General features: G+C 41.1%; 1 protein-coding gene across 6 annotated transcripts in view; it reads left to right on the top strand.

Moving 5' to 3' along the window:
* Nucleotides 1-11071: 11071 nt before the first annotated feature.
* COL25A1 (collagen type XXV alpha 1 chain) overlaps nucleotides 11072-20233 on the top strand; it is a 516002-nt gene continuing 506840 nt past the window's right edge. For 2 of the 6 annotated variants that reach the window (XM_027543860.1, XM_027543857.1), the window contains exons 1-2: nucleotides 11077-12583; nucleotides 13667-13736. In XM_027543860.1, coding sequence (XP_027399661.1) covers nucleotides 12287-12583; nucleotides 13667-13736 — 367 coding nt within the window. In that variant the 5' untranslated portion in view covers nucleotides 11077-12286. Of the gene's footprint in view, nucleotides 12584-13666; nucleotides 13737-20233 lie in introns of all 6 variants that reach the window. The other 4 variants (XM_027543862.1, XM_027543859.1, XM_027543858.1 and 1 more) reach the window with 4 other exon arrangements.

Genomic DNA, 20233 nt, shown 5'->3' on the forward strand with positions numbered 1-20233 from the left:
GCTATAAATTCTGACTGTAATATTGTCTTTCAATTTTTATACATGTCTGTGGTAGATAGGTATATGAATGAGATGTTAAATCTTGATTTTAATGTTTGCATTTTGTTGAATACTTAGTTTAATGGAAAGTGGTTTAATAACCAAGTTTTTTTCTGTTTTTAAAAACTGATGTGCAATTAGCCATTTAAAAGTATACAATTCAGGGTCATTTAGTTTATTCACACTGTTGTGTAAACACTACCACTTCCTAGTTCTAAGACTATTTCATCACCCTGGAGGAAAACCTCTATGCCTATGAGGGAATCACTGCCCATTCTCCCCTCCCCCTCACCTCCTGGTTACTATTAATCTGCTTTTGGCCTTTATGGACTTGCCTAATCTGGACGTATCATACAGAAGGAGTCATACAATATGTGACCATTGGTGTTAGGTTTCTTTCACTTAGCCTAATGTTTTTGAGGTTCATCCAAGTTATAGCATCTACGTACTTTGTTTCTTTTCATGGCTGAATAATATTTTATGGCACATTATGCATACATCATGTATACATAATGACTTATCCTTTCATCAGTTAATGAACAATTGGGTTGCTTCTCCTTTTTGCTATTATAACTATGTAGTAAACATTCATGTACAAGTTTCTGTGTGGCTAGATGTTTTCATTTTTCTTCGGTATATACTTAAGAGTAGAATTACTGTGTTACATGATAATTCTATAACTTTTTAAGAAACTGCCAAAACATAACCAAGTTTTAAATACTCAGATTGCCTTTGAATTTGAAACAATATACGGCATCTTTTCTTTTGATGGCTTAATTCATTAAAAAATTTTTTTTTAACTTAAAAATTTTTTTTTTTTAGCTGTGGCGTGTGAACTCTTAGCTGTGTCATGTGGGATATAGTTCTAGTTCCATACACGTTTTTCTGTAGACATATGCTTTCATTTCTTCTGCAGATATACCTAAGGGTAGAATTGCTGGCTTATATGGTGACTCTATGTTAACCTTTTTGAAGAACTGCCAGATGCTTCCAAAGTCTGTACTATTTTGCATTTCCACTAGCAGTGAATGAAGGTTCCAACTTCTCCACATCTTTGGTAACACTTGTTACTATTGGTCTTTTTATTATAGCTATCCTAGTGAGTGTGAAGTGATAATCTTGGTGCAGTTTTAATTCATGTTTCCCTGATGGTTAATGATGTTGTATGTTTTCATGTAACATACTTATTGCCTATTTGGGTGTCCTCTTGGAAAAAATGTCTATTCAGGCTTTTTTTTTTTTTTTTTTTCCTGTTTAAAAATCGGGTTGTCTTTTTATTATTGAGGTGTAAGAGTTTTTGTATTTTCTAAATTCAAGTCCCTCATCAGATATACGATTTGCAAGTATTTTCTACCATTTTGTGGGTTGACTTTGCACATTTTGATCATTGAGACACAAAAGTTTTAAATTTTGATGAAGCCCAATTTGCCTGTTGTTTCTTTTGTTGTTTGTGCAATTGCTTAGTGTATCTAAGAAATCACTATCCAAACCAAAATCATGAAGGTTTATTCCTCCGGTTCTTCCAAGGACTTTATAGATGTAAGTCTTTCATTATTTTGGGCTAATTTTTATAATACAGTATGAAGGAGGATCCAGTTTTATTCTTTTGTATATGAATTTTCAATTGTTTAAGTGATACTATATATTATTTTTCTAAGACTGTAAACTTTTTATGTATTAATAAATTTGAGGGGGCATATTTCCCCATTTATGTCAGTGTTAACATCCATTTTCCACAAAATGGAAATGAGGAGTTTCTCATTTTCTTTCCTTGAATATTTTAGCCCTCAGCTCACCACTCTCTATCACTATTCCTTTCAAATAAAAAAAAAAAATGATTTCAAGGCCCATGCAGATGATTGTTCAAATATCTTGGTGTCTCTGTATTTTATTTAACCTAATAATCTTGTTGTACAGCTTACCTCAGCCATTTGCCTCCAAGGTCATATTCTAGATCAGTAGTCCTCAATTAGAATCAGAATTAGCTCTTAATTAGAATTGGTTGGGGAGTTTTTAAATGATATCAGTGATAGTCCTTCTCCAGCATAATTACAACAAAGCCTCCTGGGATATGACCTGAGCATCTTCATTTCCAATGTGACACCAGGGTTGAGAAACGCGGCCCAGACACTGCCATCACCAATCACTTTATAACATGCCTCATATCAAATACTCCACTCCTCAGGTGCCACCTGCTAATTTTCCATCTCACCGGTTTGAGTAAACTAATTCCAGTAAACCTTCCATTGGAACTTATAATCCACTCATCTCAGCATCTTTTCATTGTCCCTCATATCTCTAGCGTCTATACTTTCCTTATGTGGTTATATTGACGGCCCCCAGTGAATCCTGCCTCCAGTATTCATGCCCTTGTGTAGTCCCCCCTCACCCCCAAACCCCACTAGAAATAATGCTAGCTATGTGACTTGCTTTAACCCCTAAAATGTGGTCAAAAGGACACTGCTGTTTGAGAAGAAGCCTAGCTACCCTGCTGGAGAGAGCACGTGAAAGGACCACTTTTGTTGTTTAGTCCCTAAGACATGCCCAGCTGTTTTGTGACCCCATGGACTGCAGCCCACCCAGCTCCTCTGTCCATAGGATTTCCCAGGCAAGAATTCTGGGTGGGTTGCCATTTCCTTCTCCAGGGGATCTTCACGATTCAAGGATTGAGCCTGTGTCTCTTGCATTGGCAGGTGGATTCTTTACTACTGAGCCACCAGGGAAGCACAGAAAGACCACACAAAGAAGCTAAGTGAAGAGGAAGAGGCCCTGAGGGAACAGGTACTAGAGCCGAGAAATGCAAATGACAGTAAGGCTCCAGGCTCCAGACAGTCCAGGTGATTTCAGCCTGCAATGCTGAGACCCACTCAACTTTGAAAATTGAGAACCATACCAAAAGCATGCTCTATAGAGGCATACTAAACTGATGAGAAAACTGAGGCACAGAAAAGTTAAGCAATTTACCCCAAATTACATAGCTATCAAATGGTACAGCTGGATTATGGGTTTAGGCCGTCTGGCCTTGAAGTCTGGACTTGTAACCATGATCTGAGTCAATGCTACAAACATGTTTTGTCTACTTGGCATTATAACAAAAAGTCGGTCGATTTGGTAAGTTCAATGAAATGCTGCTTATTAGAATTAGCAATATAATTGGCGAATTTTGGGGGAAAATCCATTAAGTGAGATTATGCATGCATGCATGCCAACTCTCGTCAGTCGTGTCCGACTCTGTGCAACCCCATAGACGGCAACCCCACCAGGCTCCTCTGTCCACAGGATTCTCTAGGCAAGAATACTGGAGTGGGCTGCCATTTCCTTCTCCAAAGTGAGATTATACTACTACTAAGTCGCTTCAGTCATGTCCGACTCTGTGCGACCCCATGGACTGCAGCCTACCAGGCTTCTCCATCCATGGAATTCTCCAGGCAAGAACACTGGAGTGGGTTGCCATTTCCTTCTCCAATGCATGAAAGTGGAAAGTGAAAGTGAAGTTGCTCAGTCTTGTCTGACTCTTAGCGACCCCATGGACTGCAGCCTACCAGGCTTCTCCATCCATGGAATTCTCCAGGCAAGAACCCTGGAGTGGGTTGCCATTTCCTTCTCCAATGCATGAAAGTGGAAAGTGAAAGTGAAGTTGCTCAGTCTTGTCCGACTCTTAGCGACCCCATGGACTGCAGCCTACCAGGCTCCTCCATACATGGGATTTTCCGGGCAACAGTGCTGGAGTGGGGTGCCATTGTCTTCTCCAAAAGTGAGATTATAATCCCACATAATTTAAGGTTTAAGAAAAAATTTACCTCCTCTCTAAAGACAAACAAAACAAAAACAAAATAGGAAACCACATAAAACTGACTCTGCAGAGAGAAATGGGATTTTGGAGGACAAGTTAACCTCAAAAATTAATAGTGCTAAAAAAAGATATTTTCTAAAGAAACTGAAATATTTTTCTCTCGTGTAATAAATCTAAAAATAACATAACATGATTATTCAATGCCTTATTTTGGTCAGAGAATCTTTCTAAATACAAGTAAGACATCAAAATTTGGAGTGTGTGTTAATTCACCTCTCTGCTATATATCCACTATTGATAAACCTCTTAGAAGCCTATGGGAATGGATTATGTCCTCCCCTGCCTTTTTAAAAAAATGAACACATATAACTACATTAAAATATTTTCCTTCTATCTTCAATTTTCCTCTTTATCTTGTTTTTCTTACATTCATCTTTTTTTCTTACTTTAACTTCTTACCGTGTCTCTCTGTCAGAAGTCTTTGTTTATTTCTTTTTTTTGGGGCCTCAACATTGGTAACAGGAATTGTAACAGAAGGAGGAGAGATGAGAGTGATTGAATAGCTTGACTAGTTGATTCTTTTTGAGTCGCACCAACGGGAGGCATCAAAGAAACAGAACATATTTTACTGCTTAATATGCCTTAATAGAGGGCATCCTAATTTTGCATGAGATGGAAGACATATCTTTCCAATTTTTCCTGGTGGGTGTGTCAGTAAAACAAGAATGCATCTAAAGAGATTGTTATTGTGGGGCCTGCTTGGCATTCTGCTGTTTACGATACCACTTATGAAGCTGTCACAGATAAAGACTGATTTCTTGTGACTCTGAATCTGTTAGTTTCTAACAGATTATCTGTTGTAACCACAATTATGATTACCACAAACAGTGAATTAAACAATACAAACATTAATTATATTTCTGATAATAAAAAGTCCTAAAATCAAAGAACTGGCAAAGCCATATTCTTTCTGGACACTCTAGGGGAGAATTTCTTTCTTGACTTCTTCATTTTCTAGAAACTGCCCATAGACTTTGGCTTTGAGTTCCAATTTCAAAGCTAGTATTCACATCACTCTGACCCCTGCATCTCCTCCTACTCTGAAATCTTGTTTCTCTCTTATAAGAACCCTTGAAGTTACATTGGGCCCACCCACAGAATCAAAGAAAATCTCCCCATCTCAAGATCCTTAACCTCTCACACCTGCAATCCATTTTGTCAAGTAAGGTAACATTCCTCATTACAGGTTTTGGAAGACCTGTAGACATCTTTGGAATGTAGACATCTTTGGAAATCCATTATTTTTCCAATCACCAACCAGCTGCCATTGATATTATCCAAGAGACAAATTGGGGTCAGCTAGACTCCACCATTTTTAGTGCTATTTTTACTTTTTTGAATCCTTATTCATACAGGAGCCAAAACAAACAGAACAACAGGGGTTCAAATGCCCAGAGTATTCTTGATCCACACATTCTCTGTGCTTGATGCAGAGAAATCAAGGTTTAGAAATCCTAGCGCTAATGACTGGTACATTTCTGGTATACCATGCCCATCAAAGAAATAAAGGAAAACTGATCCTCTGGATAAAGATTCCAAATCCACAGAATTCCAGCTCTCCCTTTCCACTGAGATCTGGCAGTTCTGAGAGCCTGTGAGAGTTCTTTTTTCAACTTTTTATTTTATATTAGAATATAGCTGATAAACAAAGTTGTAAGAGTTTCAAGTGGACAGCAATTGGACTCAGCAACACACCTACGTGTATCCATGTTCCTCTAAGCTTCCCTCCCATCTAGGCTGCCACATAACGCTGAGCAGAGTTCCTTATGCTATACAATAGGTCCTTGTTGGTTCATTTAAGAATTGTTAATATACCTTCTCAGGGCCAATTTCCACAAAGGATAGTATAAGAACATTACATCACCCTAATTAAATGTGTGACCTACTGTCAGCCTCCATCAGCACAGAAAATGGCTTTTCTATTTAAGTGTTAACAGCATGGTGCCTTGCCCCAAAGAAAAGTTCCTCATACTCTTTGTTTCTGTACCTTCATTAGAGAAACTGGCATGGAGGGTGTGAGGGGAAAGATGAACAAAGAGGAAGGTGAGATGACAGACATCAGGTGTTGACGTATAAGACAGGGTTTCCACCCTTGGGACAATAGAAAGTATTGAAGGAATTTAGGTGGATAGGGAGAGGAGGACATGGGAGAAGTCAAGGGTTATTTACTGCGTATTTTGGCTTGGGGATGCTGGATGAATGGCGGCTCCATTCACTGAATAAAGGAGGAAGAGCAGGGTTTGGAGGGAAGATGCAGGTCAAGTTGTAATTGCTTAGGACATCCAAGTGGAAATGGTTATATGGCTCAGGAGAAAGGTTTGGGCGTATTACAAATACGGGTTTATCACTCATCAGTGCAAATGCAGTAACAGAGAGCAAGACTGGAGACAGTGTACAAAGTTAGAAGAGAAGATGGCACAAGACAGAGTTGCGAGGAGCACTGACATTTAGAGAATAGGGAGAGGAAAGCCTGAAAAGAAGCTTAAGGAATGGTAAAACAGGTAACTGGGAAATCTGCAAGAGTTGACATGCTAAAAAATTTGTACTCATGCCCTGGGAGCTATTATTGGAAATATGTTTCAGTTCAGTTCAGTTCAGTCGCTTAGTCGTGTCCGACTCTTTGTGACCCCATGGACTGCAGCACAACAGGCTTCCCTGTGCATCACCAACTCCCGGAGTTCACTCAAACTCATGTCCACTGAGTCGGTGATACCATCCAACCATCTCATCCTGTGTTGTCTCCTTCTCCCCTGGCCTTCAATCTTTCCCAGCATCAGGGTCTTTTCAAACGAGTCATTTCTTCACATCAGGTGGCCAAAGAATTGGACTTTCAGCTTCAGCATCAGTCCTTCCAATGAATATTCAGGACTGATCTCCTCTCCTTTAGGATGAACTGGTTGGATCTCCTTGCAGTCCAAGGGACTCTCAGGAGTCTTCTCCAACACCACAGTTTAAAAGCATCAATTCTTCTGTGCTCAGTTTTCTTTATAGTCCAACTCTCACACCCATACATGACCACTGGAAAAACCATAGCTTTGACTAGATGGACCTTTGTTGGCAAAGTAATGTCTTTGGTTTTTAATATGCTTTCTAAGTTGATCATAACTTTTCTTCCAAGGAGTAAGCGTCTTTTAATTTCATGGCTGCAGTCCCCAAAATCTGCAGTGATTTTGGAGACCAAGGAAATAAAGTCTCTCACTGTTTCCATTGTTTCCCCATCTATTTGCCATGAAGTGATGGGACCAGATGCCATGATCTTAGTTTTCTGAATGTTGAGCTTTAAGCCAACTTTTTCACTCTCCTCTTTAACTTTCATGAAGAGGCTCTCTAGTTCTTCTTTTCTTTCTGCCATAAGGGTGGTGTTATCTGCATATCTGAGGTTATTGATATTTCTCCCTGCAATCTTGATTTCAGCTTGTGCTTCATCCAGTCCAGAATTTCTCATGATGTACTCTGCATATAAGTTAAATAAACAGGTGACAATATACAGCCTTGACATACTCCTTTTCCTATTTGGAACCAGTCTGTTGTTCCATGTCCAGTTCTAACTGTTGCTTCTGGATCTACATACAGATTTCTTAAGAGGCAAGTCAGGTGGTGGTCTGGTCCTCCCATCTCTTGAAGGATTTTCCAGTTTGTGGTGATCCACACAGTCAAAGGCTTTGGCATAGTCAAAAAAGCAGAAGTAGATGTTTTCTGGAACTCTCTCGCTTTTTTATTGATCCAGTGGATGTTGGCAATTTGATCTCTGGTTCCTCTGCCTTTTCTAAAACCAGCTTGAATATCTGGAAGTTTTCAGTTCATGTACTGTTGAAGCCTGTCTTGGAGAATTTTGAGCATTACTTTGCTAGTGTGTGAGATGAGTGCAATTGTGCAGTAGTTTGAGCACTCTTTGGCATTGCCTTTCTTTGGAATTAGAATGAAAACTGACCTTTTTCAGTCCTGTGGCCACTGCTGAGTTCTCCAAATTTGCTGGCATATTGGGTGTAGCACTTTCACAGCATCAACTTTTAGTTGATTTGAAATAGTTCAACTGGAATTCCATCACCTCCACTAGCTTTGTTCATAGTGATGCTTCCTAAGGCCCACTTGACTTCATATTCCAGGATGTCTGACTCTAGGCGAATGATCACACCATCATGGTTATCTGGGTCATGAAGATCTTTTTTGTATAGTTCTTTTGTGTATTCTTGCCACCTCTTCTAAATATCTTCTGCTTCTGTTAGGTTCATACCATTTCTGTCCTTTATTGTGCACATCTTGCATGAAATATACTCTTGGTTTCTCTAATTTTCTTGAAGAGATCTCTAGTCTTTCCCATTCTATTGTTTTCCTCTCTTTCTTTTCATTGATCATTGAGGAAGGCTTTCTTATCTCTCCTTGTATTTGGAATTCTGCATTCAAATGGGTATATCTTTCCCTTTCTCCTTTGCCTTTCACTTCTGTTCTTTTCAGATCTATTTGTAAGGCCTCTTCAGACAACCATTTTGCCTTTTTGGATTTCTTTATCTTGGGGATGGTTTTGATCACTGCCTCCTGTACAATGTCAGGAACCTCCGTCCGTAGTTCTTCAGGCACTCTGTCTATCAGATCTAATCCTTTGAATCTATTTGTCACTTCCACTGTATAATCATAAGGGATTTGGTTTAGGTCATACATGAATGGTCTGGTGGTTTTCCCTACTTTCTTCAATTTAAGTCTGTAAATGTCAATAAGGAGTTTATGATCTGAGCTACATTCAGCTCCTGGTCTTGTTTTTGCTGACTGTATAGAGTTCTCCATCTTTGGCTGCAAAGAATATAATCTGATTTCGGTGTTGACCATCTGGTGATGTCCATGTGCAGAGTCTTCTCTTGTGTTGTTGGAAAAGGGTGTTTGCTATGACCAGTGCATTCTCTTGGCAAAACTCTATTAGCCTTTGCCCTGCTTTGTTCTGTACTCCAAAGCCAAATTTGCTGGTTACTCCAGGTGTTTCTTGACTTCCTACTTTTGCATTCCAGTCCCCTATTATGAAAAAGACATATTTTTGGGTGTTAGTTCTAGGAGGTCTTATAGGTCTTCATAGAACCATTCATCTTCAGCTTCTTCAGCATTACTGGTTGGGACATAGACTTCGATTACTGTGATATTGAATGGTTTGCTTTGGAAATAAACAGAGATCATTCTGTTGTTTTTGAGATTGCATCCAAGTACTGCATTTTGGACTCTTTTGTTGACTATGATGGCTACTCCATTTCTTCTAAGGGATTATTGCCCACAATAGTAGATATAATGGTCATCTGAGTTAAATTCACCCATTCCAGTCCATTTTACTTCTCTGATTCCTAAAATGTCAATGTTCACTCTTGCCATCTCCTGTTTGACCACTTCTAATTTGCCTTGATTCATGGACCTGACATTCCAGGTTCCTATGCAATATTGCTCTTTACATCATCGGACTTTACTTCCATCACCAGTCACATCCACAACTGGGTGCTGTTTTTGCTTGGCTCCATATCTTCATTCTTTCTGGAGTTATTTCTCTACTGATCTCTAGTAGCATATTGGGCACCTACCGACTTGGGGAGTTCATCTTTCAGTGTCCCATCTTTTTGCCTTTTCATACTGTTCATGGGGTTCTAAGGCAAGAATACTGAAGCATGTTTAATCACAGCTAAATGTGCCTTGCAAATTGTTTCCTTATATCCAAAATGGAGCCAGTAATTTCTTTCTTGCATCACATGATTATGTGTTTTAAATGAAAAAGTATATTTGAAAATATTTTGCAAAGTGTTACTCCAGTGGTCTCAAATTTTAGTGTGCCTCAAAATCATTAGGAAGATGTGTTAAAACACAGATTGCAGTGTTTCTGATTATTAGTAATAGTAGTAGTTTCTGAGTCAGTAGATGTGGGTGCATGGTAAGTCGATTCAGGTGTGTTAGACTCTTTGAGACCCCATGGACTGTAGCCCGCCAAGCTCCTCCTGTCCATGGGATTCTCTCAGCAAGAATACTGGAGTGGATTGCCATTTTCTCCTCCAGGGGATCTTCCCCATCCAGGGATGGAACCCATATCTCTTAGATCTCCTGCATTGCAGGCAGGTTCTTTACCACTAGCACCACCTGAGAGGCTCTAGGTGGTGGGTGAAGACCTAGAATCTGAATTTTGCATAAGATCTCAGAAGATACTGATGTTTCAGTCTGGAGCCCCTCTATGAGAACTACTGTGTAATCCATTGTGTAATGCAAATGTAAGGAATTAGGCTTTTGATTTTATAGCAGAATTCACTGTTTTCCTCTGATTTGGGTTTTATACCCTAATTTTTTCAAAGTTGTGTCCTCCATCAGCAAGGTTGTTGAAATATCTCTACCCTGCTTCACGCCTAGTAATGCTGTTGTTCATTCAGTCCTGTCCAACTCTTTGCAATCTCATGGACTGTAACCCACCAGGCTCCTCTGTTCATGGGATTTCCCAGGCAAGAATACTGGAGTGTGTTGCCATTTCCTTTTCCAAGGGATCTTCCCCACCCAAGGATGGAACCTTCGACTCCCATTGGCAGGCAGATTCTCTCCCACTGAGCCCTCTGGGAAGCCGTTGCACCTAGCAATACCTGTTTACATTTATGACACAGCAGTTTACTATTTTGTTGATTGTTTACAAGAGTGAGCAACAACTTGCCGATTAATCTTGATTAAGAAGGATATGAAAAACGATGTTATATTTCTCGTGGGGAGAAGGAGCTAAGAAGGAACTCTGGAGTAAAAGGTAGAAATGTTTTTTTCTTTGAAGTCGATTAGATACAGAATGCTACTTGTTACCTACTTTCAAAAAGCCCCCTGGAAACTTGTAATTTGATCCAGAGGGCTCAGCAGGAGGAGAGACAGGTAAAAGGAAAAGTTGACCTCATTCTTCAGTCCTTTCAGAAATTCTGAGAAATGTGTGTACCTCAACACTCCGTTCTTTAGTCTCACAAAACAGGGAATCAGGAAAATGCATTAGCACCCTAGTACAGATTAGGAGCACGGGGCGGAGAGGAGGCTCAACCCCAGCAAGCCAGAAGGAAACTGGGGGAGGGGAGAGAGAACCTCCCGAGTCGGAGACGGCAGTGCGGCCGTGGGAAGACAAGGGAAGTGGGGAAATGTACTTCAGGCGTCAGCCAGACACTCGGCCTCCAGGCATGTGGGAAGGCGAGGGAGGAGGGAAGAAGGCTCTGCACCAAGTCGGGATCGCCGGAGCTCCTGCCACTGCTTCCGAGGGAAGACATAGAGAGCTAGAGCTTTCTGCTTCCCCCTCTTCTCTCCTGGAGGCCATTTCTCCACATTTAACCGGGATAAAATGGGGGCACCGCGCCGAGACAGAGCAAGCCAGGATCGCCAGCCCCCAACTGCCGACCCTGCTTCGGCCCCCGGCCCAGGCGGGGCGAACTGGCCTTAGGGGACGCTGAAGTTACTCGGAGAAAGAGGGAGGGTTCGCCAAGCTGCTCTCCAATCGCCTTGGCAGCTCCAGTTATTTGCATCTATTATGCTAATGAAAGACCTCCGGCTCCGCTCCCACCCGAGCGGCCCGCCCCTCCCGGGCTCTCCCCGGTCCCGCCCACGGGCTGGGCGAAGGTGAATATATTATGCTAATAAGGCGGGCCTCTGCCAGCCTCGGGAAGGGGGGCGCACTGCCACGGGAGCCGCGGGCTGGAGGCGGCTCGCCGAGAGTGGGTCGGGGGAGGGACGCCGCTCGTCGGAGCGCGCGCGCGCTCATACACGAGCATCCCGAAGGGTATTTAAGGCTCGTACACGCCGGGCTGCGGAGATACTTCGGGCGGCCGCGACTCGGGCCTCGCGACTCGCGTTTTCTCCTTGGGTATTTCTTTCTCCTCTCTGCTCTTCCCCACTTGGCCACCCTTTTTGCACTGCGCTCTCGCGGTCTGTGTCAGCCTTTTTGCCTGGAACTGAATCTAGGTGGGAAACGGAGATAAAACACCGAATAGGTAGAAATAAGGGAAACTAACAGAGGCGCAACAGGTCCGGTGCTCTGTGGCAAGGGTCAGCGGCGGCCCCTCGCAGCGCCTCTGCCGCTGTCCCCTGGACCCCGCGCGGCCGCCCTCTTCAGAGGAGGTCCCCGTCCTCGGAGGGGCCAGGAGGGACACCGGAGGGTGGGTTTCATTCTGGATTTTACCTTATCGCCACCGGTCCGCGGACTGAGGGTGCTTTTCCCTCGCAGCTGGGAGGGGGAGAAGAAAGCGGAGGATGGTCCAGGTCTGCGGTTCTCGGCGCTGATCCATCCTTGCGCTCCGGCTCCGACTCCTCCAACTAGTTGTGCAGCTATCGGGACGAACTTTGCAGGAATCATCCTTTTTCTTTTAAGATTATTGGAAGTGCTAGAGGGTGGGAGGCGAAGCCGAGACAGCCGACCCCGCCACAATGCTGGTGAAGAAGCAAGCAGGGAAAGGAGGGGGGCGGGAGCCGGGCTCAGAGGACCGGAGCCCAGCCGGGCAGCGTTGTGCCCGCCCCGTGTCGCCGTGCGCGGCCCTGGCGACCCTCCTGTCCGTGGTGGCCGTGATGTCTTGTCTGTACCTGGGGGTGAAAACCAACGACCTCCAGGCGAGGATCGCTGCCCTCGAGTCTGCCAAAGGAGACCCTTCCATCCGTCTGCTGCCTGATTGTGTCGATCAGCTCAAAGCAATGGTGCAAGAGAAAGTGGAGCGACTTCTGGCTCAGGTGTGAAAGGCTGGGTGTGTTTTGTACGTGGATAACATCTTACAGTCGCGAGTCTGTGTGCATGACCAACCTCTGCCTTACTATATGCAGATGTAGTATGGCTTGTGCACACATATGTGTTAGGCCACCATCTCTGCTTACTGTAGCATATATTTGTATATGCACATCCTCTCTTACCACCCTCTCTGTATCATCTTCCCTTACTCTTCTTAATGTTTGCATGCTAAACATATATGGAAGTCTAAAAGGGGGAAAGGTGGCTAGAATGGCACCTAGGTTGGCATTTAAGCTCTTTTTAGTTTCTGAAGCTGTGTGTGGATCTTTCCCAATATTGTGGAGAATATTTCTTGCAGAGATAACATCTGTTAAATCCTTCATACAGTATAGGAAGGTTAGGGTCATTTGTGTCATTAACATAGCGATAGGATTGGAAATCACTCCTAAAAGTGAAATAACTGCATGTGATTTTATTACTTCACACATTGAATATTTTCATGTTAAATGTTTAAAAGAAAAAAATAGTCGCCCTGTTTATTTATTTTTGGTAAAGGATGCAGTGCCACGGGTGTTTGTGAATGCAGAGCCATTGGAGTTGAGAGTTGAAAGGAATCTGTGTTATGTTCATCAAAACCAGGAGTGCTTTAGAGTCCAGTTAGGGGATTTTCTGGGACTTGCTCTTCCAACAGAGAGGTTGGTTGGCAGTAGTGGCAGCACAGCATGATAAGTAGTTGACATTTATGGGTAAAATATTGGTTGTTTTAAAACTCTTAGCTTACCTAAAACTGCAGCGTGTTAATACTGATTCTGTACAATGACTGCATATGCCTGAGCTGAGAGGGAGGGTGATGGTAGTTGAAGAATGAAGAAAGATGTTATGCAAGTCCCACAGCCTTGATACCATCTCAATGGTCGTTTTCTTTTTTTTAGGGCCTGGGTACTGTTACCTTTTGACTAGAGTCCAAGTACATATGTAAACGTTAGTTATGCAGGCTGGTAAATCAGGCATATAGCCAGAGAGTCCCTAAAGAATCCATTTCTCCGCAATGCTACTGATGATTGTTAATACCTCTTCTTTTCCTCCAGAAGTCCTATGAACATATGGCTAAAATAAGAATCGCGAGAGAAGCACCTTCAGAATGCAATTGCCCGGCAGGTAAAATGGAACTTATTTCATAAGGTTTCCTCCATAGCAGAGCATTTTAAAACAAAGGTCCTATGTCTGTCAAGTCTACCTGTAATAATAGTAAAGAAAGAATGCAGACCCAACTTACTTTAATAAAATCAACATGTCTGGGTAAAAGAATGGCAGATAAAGCCACAAATATTATTTTAAGCAGCATACCAAGGTCTGCTAAGGGCAAGCAAAGAAGATAGAGATCTTCATCAAAGAAAATACCTGCAAGATGATGTCCAAAAACAAAGTTCTTAGTTTCACAGATTGAAAATTATTCTTTGGTTTTACTTGCTTTTGTTATCTATAGTGAGAAGGATTGCAGGACACATTAAACTTGAACTCCTTAGTGGCTGATACTGCATTAGTACAGATTTCTGTTTGCTCCCCTTGATGGACGATCATGTTAGCAAACCACCCTCACTTCTTTGTCTGCTTTTATTTTCTATAAGAAAGGTTCTCTCTCCTATCCTATAGCAATGAGGACTGAAAAGAAATTAGTTGTTTATCTTGAGCTTCTCATTACCAACTACTGTGTTCTCAATGACTTCTCAGAAAAGGCTGTTACATTTTTACCATTTTTCTGTGTGGCTTTAGGAAACTATATTAATGACCTCCTTCTATATTCGTAGAAGAAGGGAGGAGAAAGACATCAATGAATCAAAATCTCTGGGTAATCATTAAATCTTCCTTCACAGACCTCTGAGGCTTGGTGGTCAGTCTTCTGTAGACCTACAATTTAGAAGCCTTTGGAATATGTCCATTGGAAAGTATCTAGTGGCTTTAGCTGAGAGAAGTCATGAAAAACTCCCATGAGTCTTGAGATTTTTGTTTCAGATAAATGTTGTTAATGTATTTCTGAACAAATTAGTTTCTCTTATCATCATGTATAGGAAAGTAAGTCTCTTACATTTTCTTTCATGTTCAGGAATATGATACTTAGTTACTTACACTGTATGGAAAGACTAGTTCCTATATTTTTTTCACATTCTGAGGTTTTTGCCTCATGACAATTTGTTTTGACACAGCTAAACCAGGTACCATGTTTAGAAATTTCAAATGTCAGCTCCTGATTTTATGTCATAAAAATGTCACTGTTTATATTTTGCTATATTATCGACCATAATGGAGCTGTATTTTTGGAAAATGAAGACCTTTCAATTGAGAAGGCATGTAAATTAGGTAACAGGAAAACAAAGAATTAATGTTTATATTGTAGGTTTCATTCTTAGTTGTTTAAAGTTGGGAAAGATCTCAGAAGTCAGAAATTCAAGGAAGGCACTTTTCTAGTGCAGGAATTAGCCCACAACAACCTCATCAGCCTGTAGGGATTATTTAAATTCCCAAGACAGTTGGTACAGGACTTCACTGATCATACCACTCAGAATGCAGCATTTTCTGTATAGAATATTCTCTCTAGCGGTGTGAAAATGCTTAGCATTTAATTAATGGGATTCTTAGTGAACTTGGTAAAAAGTAGAAAAGTGACAACCACAGCCCCGAGTTCTGTGTTTTTAGGGGTTTTAACTGCTTCATGATGTTTGATGTGAGTTGGTTGTTGAGGTCTAATTTGCAATCTGGAAGAAAGTCATTACATTTAGAGTTTACCTGAGATAATCTTGGATGATCATTTGGAACCGTTTTTCTTCTAAACATAATTTAACAATAAACGGCCATTTCACCATAATAACAATTAAGTAAGTGATTCCCTTGGCATTTCTGTTGGCTCTTAGGATGGCTGCTTTACTTTCTTGCCACCACTAGAGCTCCACATTACACCAGTTTTCACCAGGTTACTTCAGAGGGAAACTTTTGAAGGTGCATAGTCCAATACACAGAATTAGACAGGTTTCTTGCTGACAAATCGCTGTTATAGAAAACCCTGTCTTCTGCTTGTGGAAGAATTAGACATCATCAAAATAAAGGCAATATGTTGAAAATAGTATCCTGGGGGAAAACCAGCTATTTTGAGTTATGGTCAGCAAGATATTGTTTTAGGGACTGGGCTAGCCAAGAGGATTAGAAAGGAGATACAGCACTTCCCACCTGGTTTGGCTTTCCCCTTTGTTTGCAGTGACTAAGAGTTGTCACCCAGACATCTGTTTGCAGGGCAGAGTGAGACAAGTCTGTGACCTCAGCTCAGTTCCTGTGGAGAGATGCCCACCCCTTGAAGTTGACACTCTTGTTGACAGCCTCCATCACAGAGCCAAGGACTGATAGCAGAGGGCTGCTGTGTTATTTGTGTTCACTTTTTGATAGAATTCAATACCAGTGAGGTTTATCTAGGTAGGCTACAAACAATCATAGAATTGAAAGCTTTTATTTTTCCTTTAAACTGGAGTATAATTGCTTTACAATGTGTGTTAGTTTCTGCTGTACAACGTGAACCAGCTCTATGTATACATACAGACCCTCCTTCTGAGCCTTTTCCCCACCAGCTCCCCCATCCCACCTTCTAGGTCATCACAGAGCACCAAGCTGAGCTCCCTGTGCTATGCAGCGGCTGCCTACTAGCTGTCTGCTTTGTACGGGGTAGTGGATATATGTCAGTGCTCCTCTCACTATTCACCCCCCCTTCTCCTCCCAAACTCCCCCCGCATTCCCCGCCCCGTGTCCACAAGTCCCTTCTCTATGTCTGCACGTCTATTGAAAGCTTCTTTTTTTTTTAACAAAAGAAGGAAATTTTGTGGGAGAGTTTATTTGATAACAAACTATTGTCAAACCGTTTTTCATTGTAGGGGAAGCAATCTTGCATTTAATCTTCACAACAGCCCCAAGAGTTAAATATTAGTAATCTCATTTTACAGGTGGAGAAACTGGGACTCAGAGAAGATGACTAACTTAACATGGTAAAGGCAAGGGCAGGATTCATGCCCACATCTGACTGAGTCAAACACAAAGTCTGATGAGGAATTGAAGATGCGTATAGGTTTTGGAGCTCAACAGCTCTGGATTGGAATCCTAGGTCTGCTACTAAATAACTGTATTACCTTGGTCAGACTAATGAACCTCCCTATGTTCCAGTTTCCATCTGTAAAAAAAGGGACTAATATTATTTTCCTTATAAGTTGATAGTTTACCTAAATTCTGGCATATTAGTGGCTATTCATTAGATGATATCAGTTACTATTCTTTTTAATATATTGTGTGTTACTTGACTCTGATCTGGTCCATGGGGACATGTGATATAGGTGGGAAAACTAAGACCTGAAGATGTGTAACTTACTCAAAACCCCATGGCTAGTTAATGACAGGTTTTGGATGAGAACACTGTGCTTAATTAAGCAAACATATCTGTAGGCCATTTATGCAGATAATCAAAGGAGTCAGTATCTCTTGGTGCTACATCAGTGAAGATGTTACAGATACTATATTAGTCTACTAAATTATTTTTACCAAAATTCTAGGAAAAGGTTTTGACCTTGTAGGTAAATCATGATTGTAGTGGATAGAACCATGGCTTAAAAGAGTATGGGAATAAAGAATGTCTTGGCAGTTTTGATACCAGATGTTTACAAAAAGAAGTACTTTGACTAATTTTCATGCTTATTTTTTAACAGCTTTATTGAAGTATATTTTATAGTATTTAAGAATATGATTAAAAAAATTAAAAACAATTTATGGAGCTGGGAAGCCATCACCACAACCCAATTTTAGATCACTTCATCATTCCCCAAAATTCACATTTACTTTTTTCAGGTGCTCAGGAGAAGGTCTATTTTTTGAATATTTGCTTTAAAGAAACCTCAAAATAAAAAGTTAAAAACCATACAAGTTAGAGTTCTGTTTAGCAGAATATTTGATTTAGCAGTAGCTGAACCATGGAAATTCAGGTGACTTCTGTGGCTTGGCCTCTGTAAAGCTTGACCCTCATAGGAGAGAATAAATCGGCTCTTTCCGATGGCTGTAGAATTCCATTTGGGGTTCTGTTTTTAGAGTCCTACATAAGGTATGTACAGATTAGGCATATTTATGGGAAGGCTTCTATGTTCCAGTTATGAAGACCACTGGGAACCAGACAGATAAACAAATGGTGTTTAGATAACAAAGGTTTCTGTACCTTACTCATCAGCTGTGCCTGCCCAGAGTCTTAGAGAAAAGAACCTCTGTGGCGAAATGGGCAGAGAAGGTGAATGGGCAATAAAGAATCCAAAGGTCTAATTGTGATGATTGGTAGTGACCTTTCTTCCATGACAGCATTTCTGGAGGAGCAATCAGGATCTACCAGTAGGATTGTTTTAATGATAGACCCTGGTATATTCAGATAGAGAGCCTGTCCTGATCAAGGGGTTGCTTATTTGTCATTGGGGTCATGGACTATAGATCTGTAAATTAGTTCAACAAAAAATCCTGAAGCTATTTTGTCTGGCAAGTGAGAGAACTTTGGGGGAGTCCCAAAGAGTTGTTCAGTTGCTCAGTCATGTCCGACTCTCTGTGACCCCATGGACTACAGCACACCAGGCTTCCCTGTCCTTCACCATCTCCCACAACTTGCTCAAACTCATGTCCATTGAGTCGGTGATGCCATCCAATCATCTTGTCCTCTATCATCCCCTTCTCCTCCTGTGTTATCTCTTTCCCACCACCAGTCTTTTCTAGAGTCAGCTCTTTGCATCAGGTGGCCAAAGTATTGGACCTTCAGCTTCAGCATCAATCATTCCAATGAATATTCAGGGTTGATTTCCTTTAGGATTGAGTATATATAGATTATTCTTAAATCTTATTTTTGAATAAGGTATATTAATTCTCTTATAACAAAATTTTGATAAAAATATAGTGGAAAAAAAAAAAAGAACCCTGAGTTCTAACCCTGGTTTTGCCATTAATGTGTTATACAATCTCAGGGAAATCACTTTCAAGAACGACTTTTACAGACTCTATTTTCGTATCTCCCAGATAGCGGTGTTGGACTAGAATGATTTCGAAGGGCATTTGTCAATTCTCCAGGTGTGAAGAGCCTGTTGTGTGCTAAATATCTTGACACAGGGAAAAGGCTGATGAACAAGGCAGACTTGATATCTGCCCTCGTGGCACTTACATTTCAATGAGGATGGCAGATATTTGAAATGACTTGAATTCACCAGCCTGACAAGTACAACCCAGAGAAAGTACAGTGTGCTTTGGAGCACATGACCAAAATTTCATCCATACTGTTAATACTATGGATTTTCTTCCCTTTTCGTGCAGGAAGAGACTTTCATAGTAGGAGAAACTCATAACATGAGAAAATCTGGCTTCTGATTACAAATAAGAACTTTGGCAATGGATAAAAATGCACCTGGCTTTTGTCTTTCCAAGAATTTATGGCCAGATGAAGTACACTGATAGCTGTTTACACTGCTATCCAACTGAAACAAAAAGTGCCTCTAGTATATAAAAGGCTGTGGTAGAGAGCATGTCGATCTGTTTTTCTACATTTCTTCGGAAAACAGTGAGATTTGGGCTGAATAAGAGTTGAAACTTCCTACTTGGTGGTACTGAAAAGTTCCACTGAATCTGGCTCCGCTGCATTCACGGGTTATGATGAAGTAGTGTAGTGCATCTAGTCATCTACTCAGTGAGTCTAGCCAGAAATAAAAAAGGTTTATCCCATAATTTCTGAGGTCCTTCCACACCCTTCAAGTGCGTGAAAATGGTTGGAGACAAAGTCATATTAAATGTCGGTAAGTAGAAATACCTCTGATTCAGAAATATGAATGCCACAATCTCTGGTGACTCCTCTTGTGGCAACTTCTCGATTTGGGGTGGAAAATGTTAGCTGTAACTTTAAGATTGTGCGTCCTTTCCCATCACATGAAAAGACCTTTAAATTACCTTGCTAACATAAATCTGCTTTATCATATAAAACTGTATTTCCTACTAACATGGTTTTTCACTTACGCTGTACATTTTTCTTTACCGGCTACAAAATGAATGGAAAGAGTGAATCAAGTCAGGACATAATAATGTATAGATTTTCAATTATGTTAGGCAAAGAATAGTCAGAAGCGGTTTGCAGAAAGAAAGCAAATTAAAATGCCATAAGTGTTATTTAAATGAGACTAGCAGGCATTCCCCTCCTCTACTCAAGCCAAACAATGCAATGTGGCATCTGAGTGCCTCCAAGCCTTCCCGTTAAATGGTTTCAGTCCTAATGAGTACGGCCGTCTGGGTGTAACACTTTTAGTTGGTCCAGCAGTGAGAGCTGACAAAATGCCCTCTCACCTGAAGAGCGGAGGACAAATTGCTTGTTGAAGCAGGTTCTCTTCTTTTTCAGCTTCTCTTCTGTTTCTCTTGTCTGAAAGTCATTGAGAAGCAAATCCTTCAAATACTCTTTTCTCCTTCTTACTTTAGTAATTCTGTTTTTCTTTCCTCAAGCTGGGAGTTATGTAAGAGAAGGGTATACATTCTGTGCAGGGGTTTGTTGTTTCCAGCTCAGCTGAAGAATGTATAGGTCACACATAGCCTCTCAGGACCTGTGCTTCTGATGGTTTGTAAGT

This window comes from Bos indicus x Bos taurus, chromosome 6 (assembly GCF_003369695.1).
Source record: "Bos indicus x Bos taurus breed Angus x Brahman F1 hybrid chromosome 6, Bos_hybrid_MaternalHap_v2.0, whole genome shotgun sequence".
Lineage (NCBI taxonomy): Eukaryota > Metazoa > Chordata > Mammalia > Artiodactyla > Bovidae > Bos > Bos indicus x Bos taurus.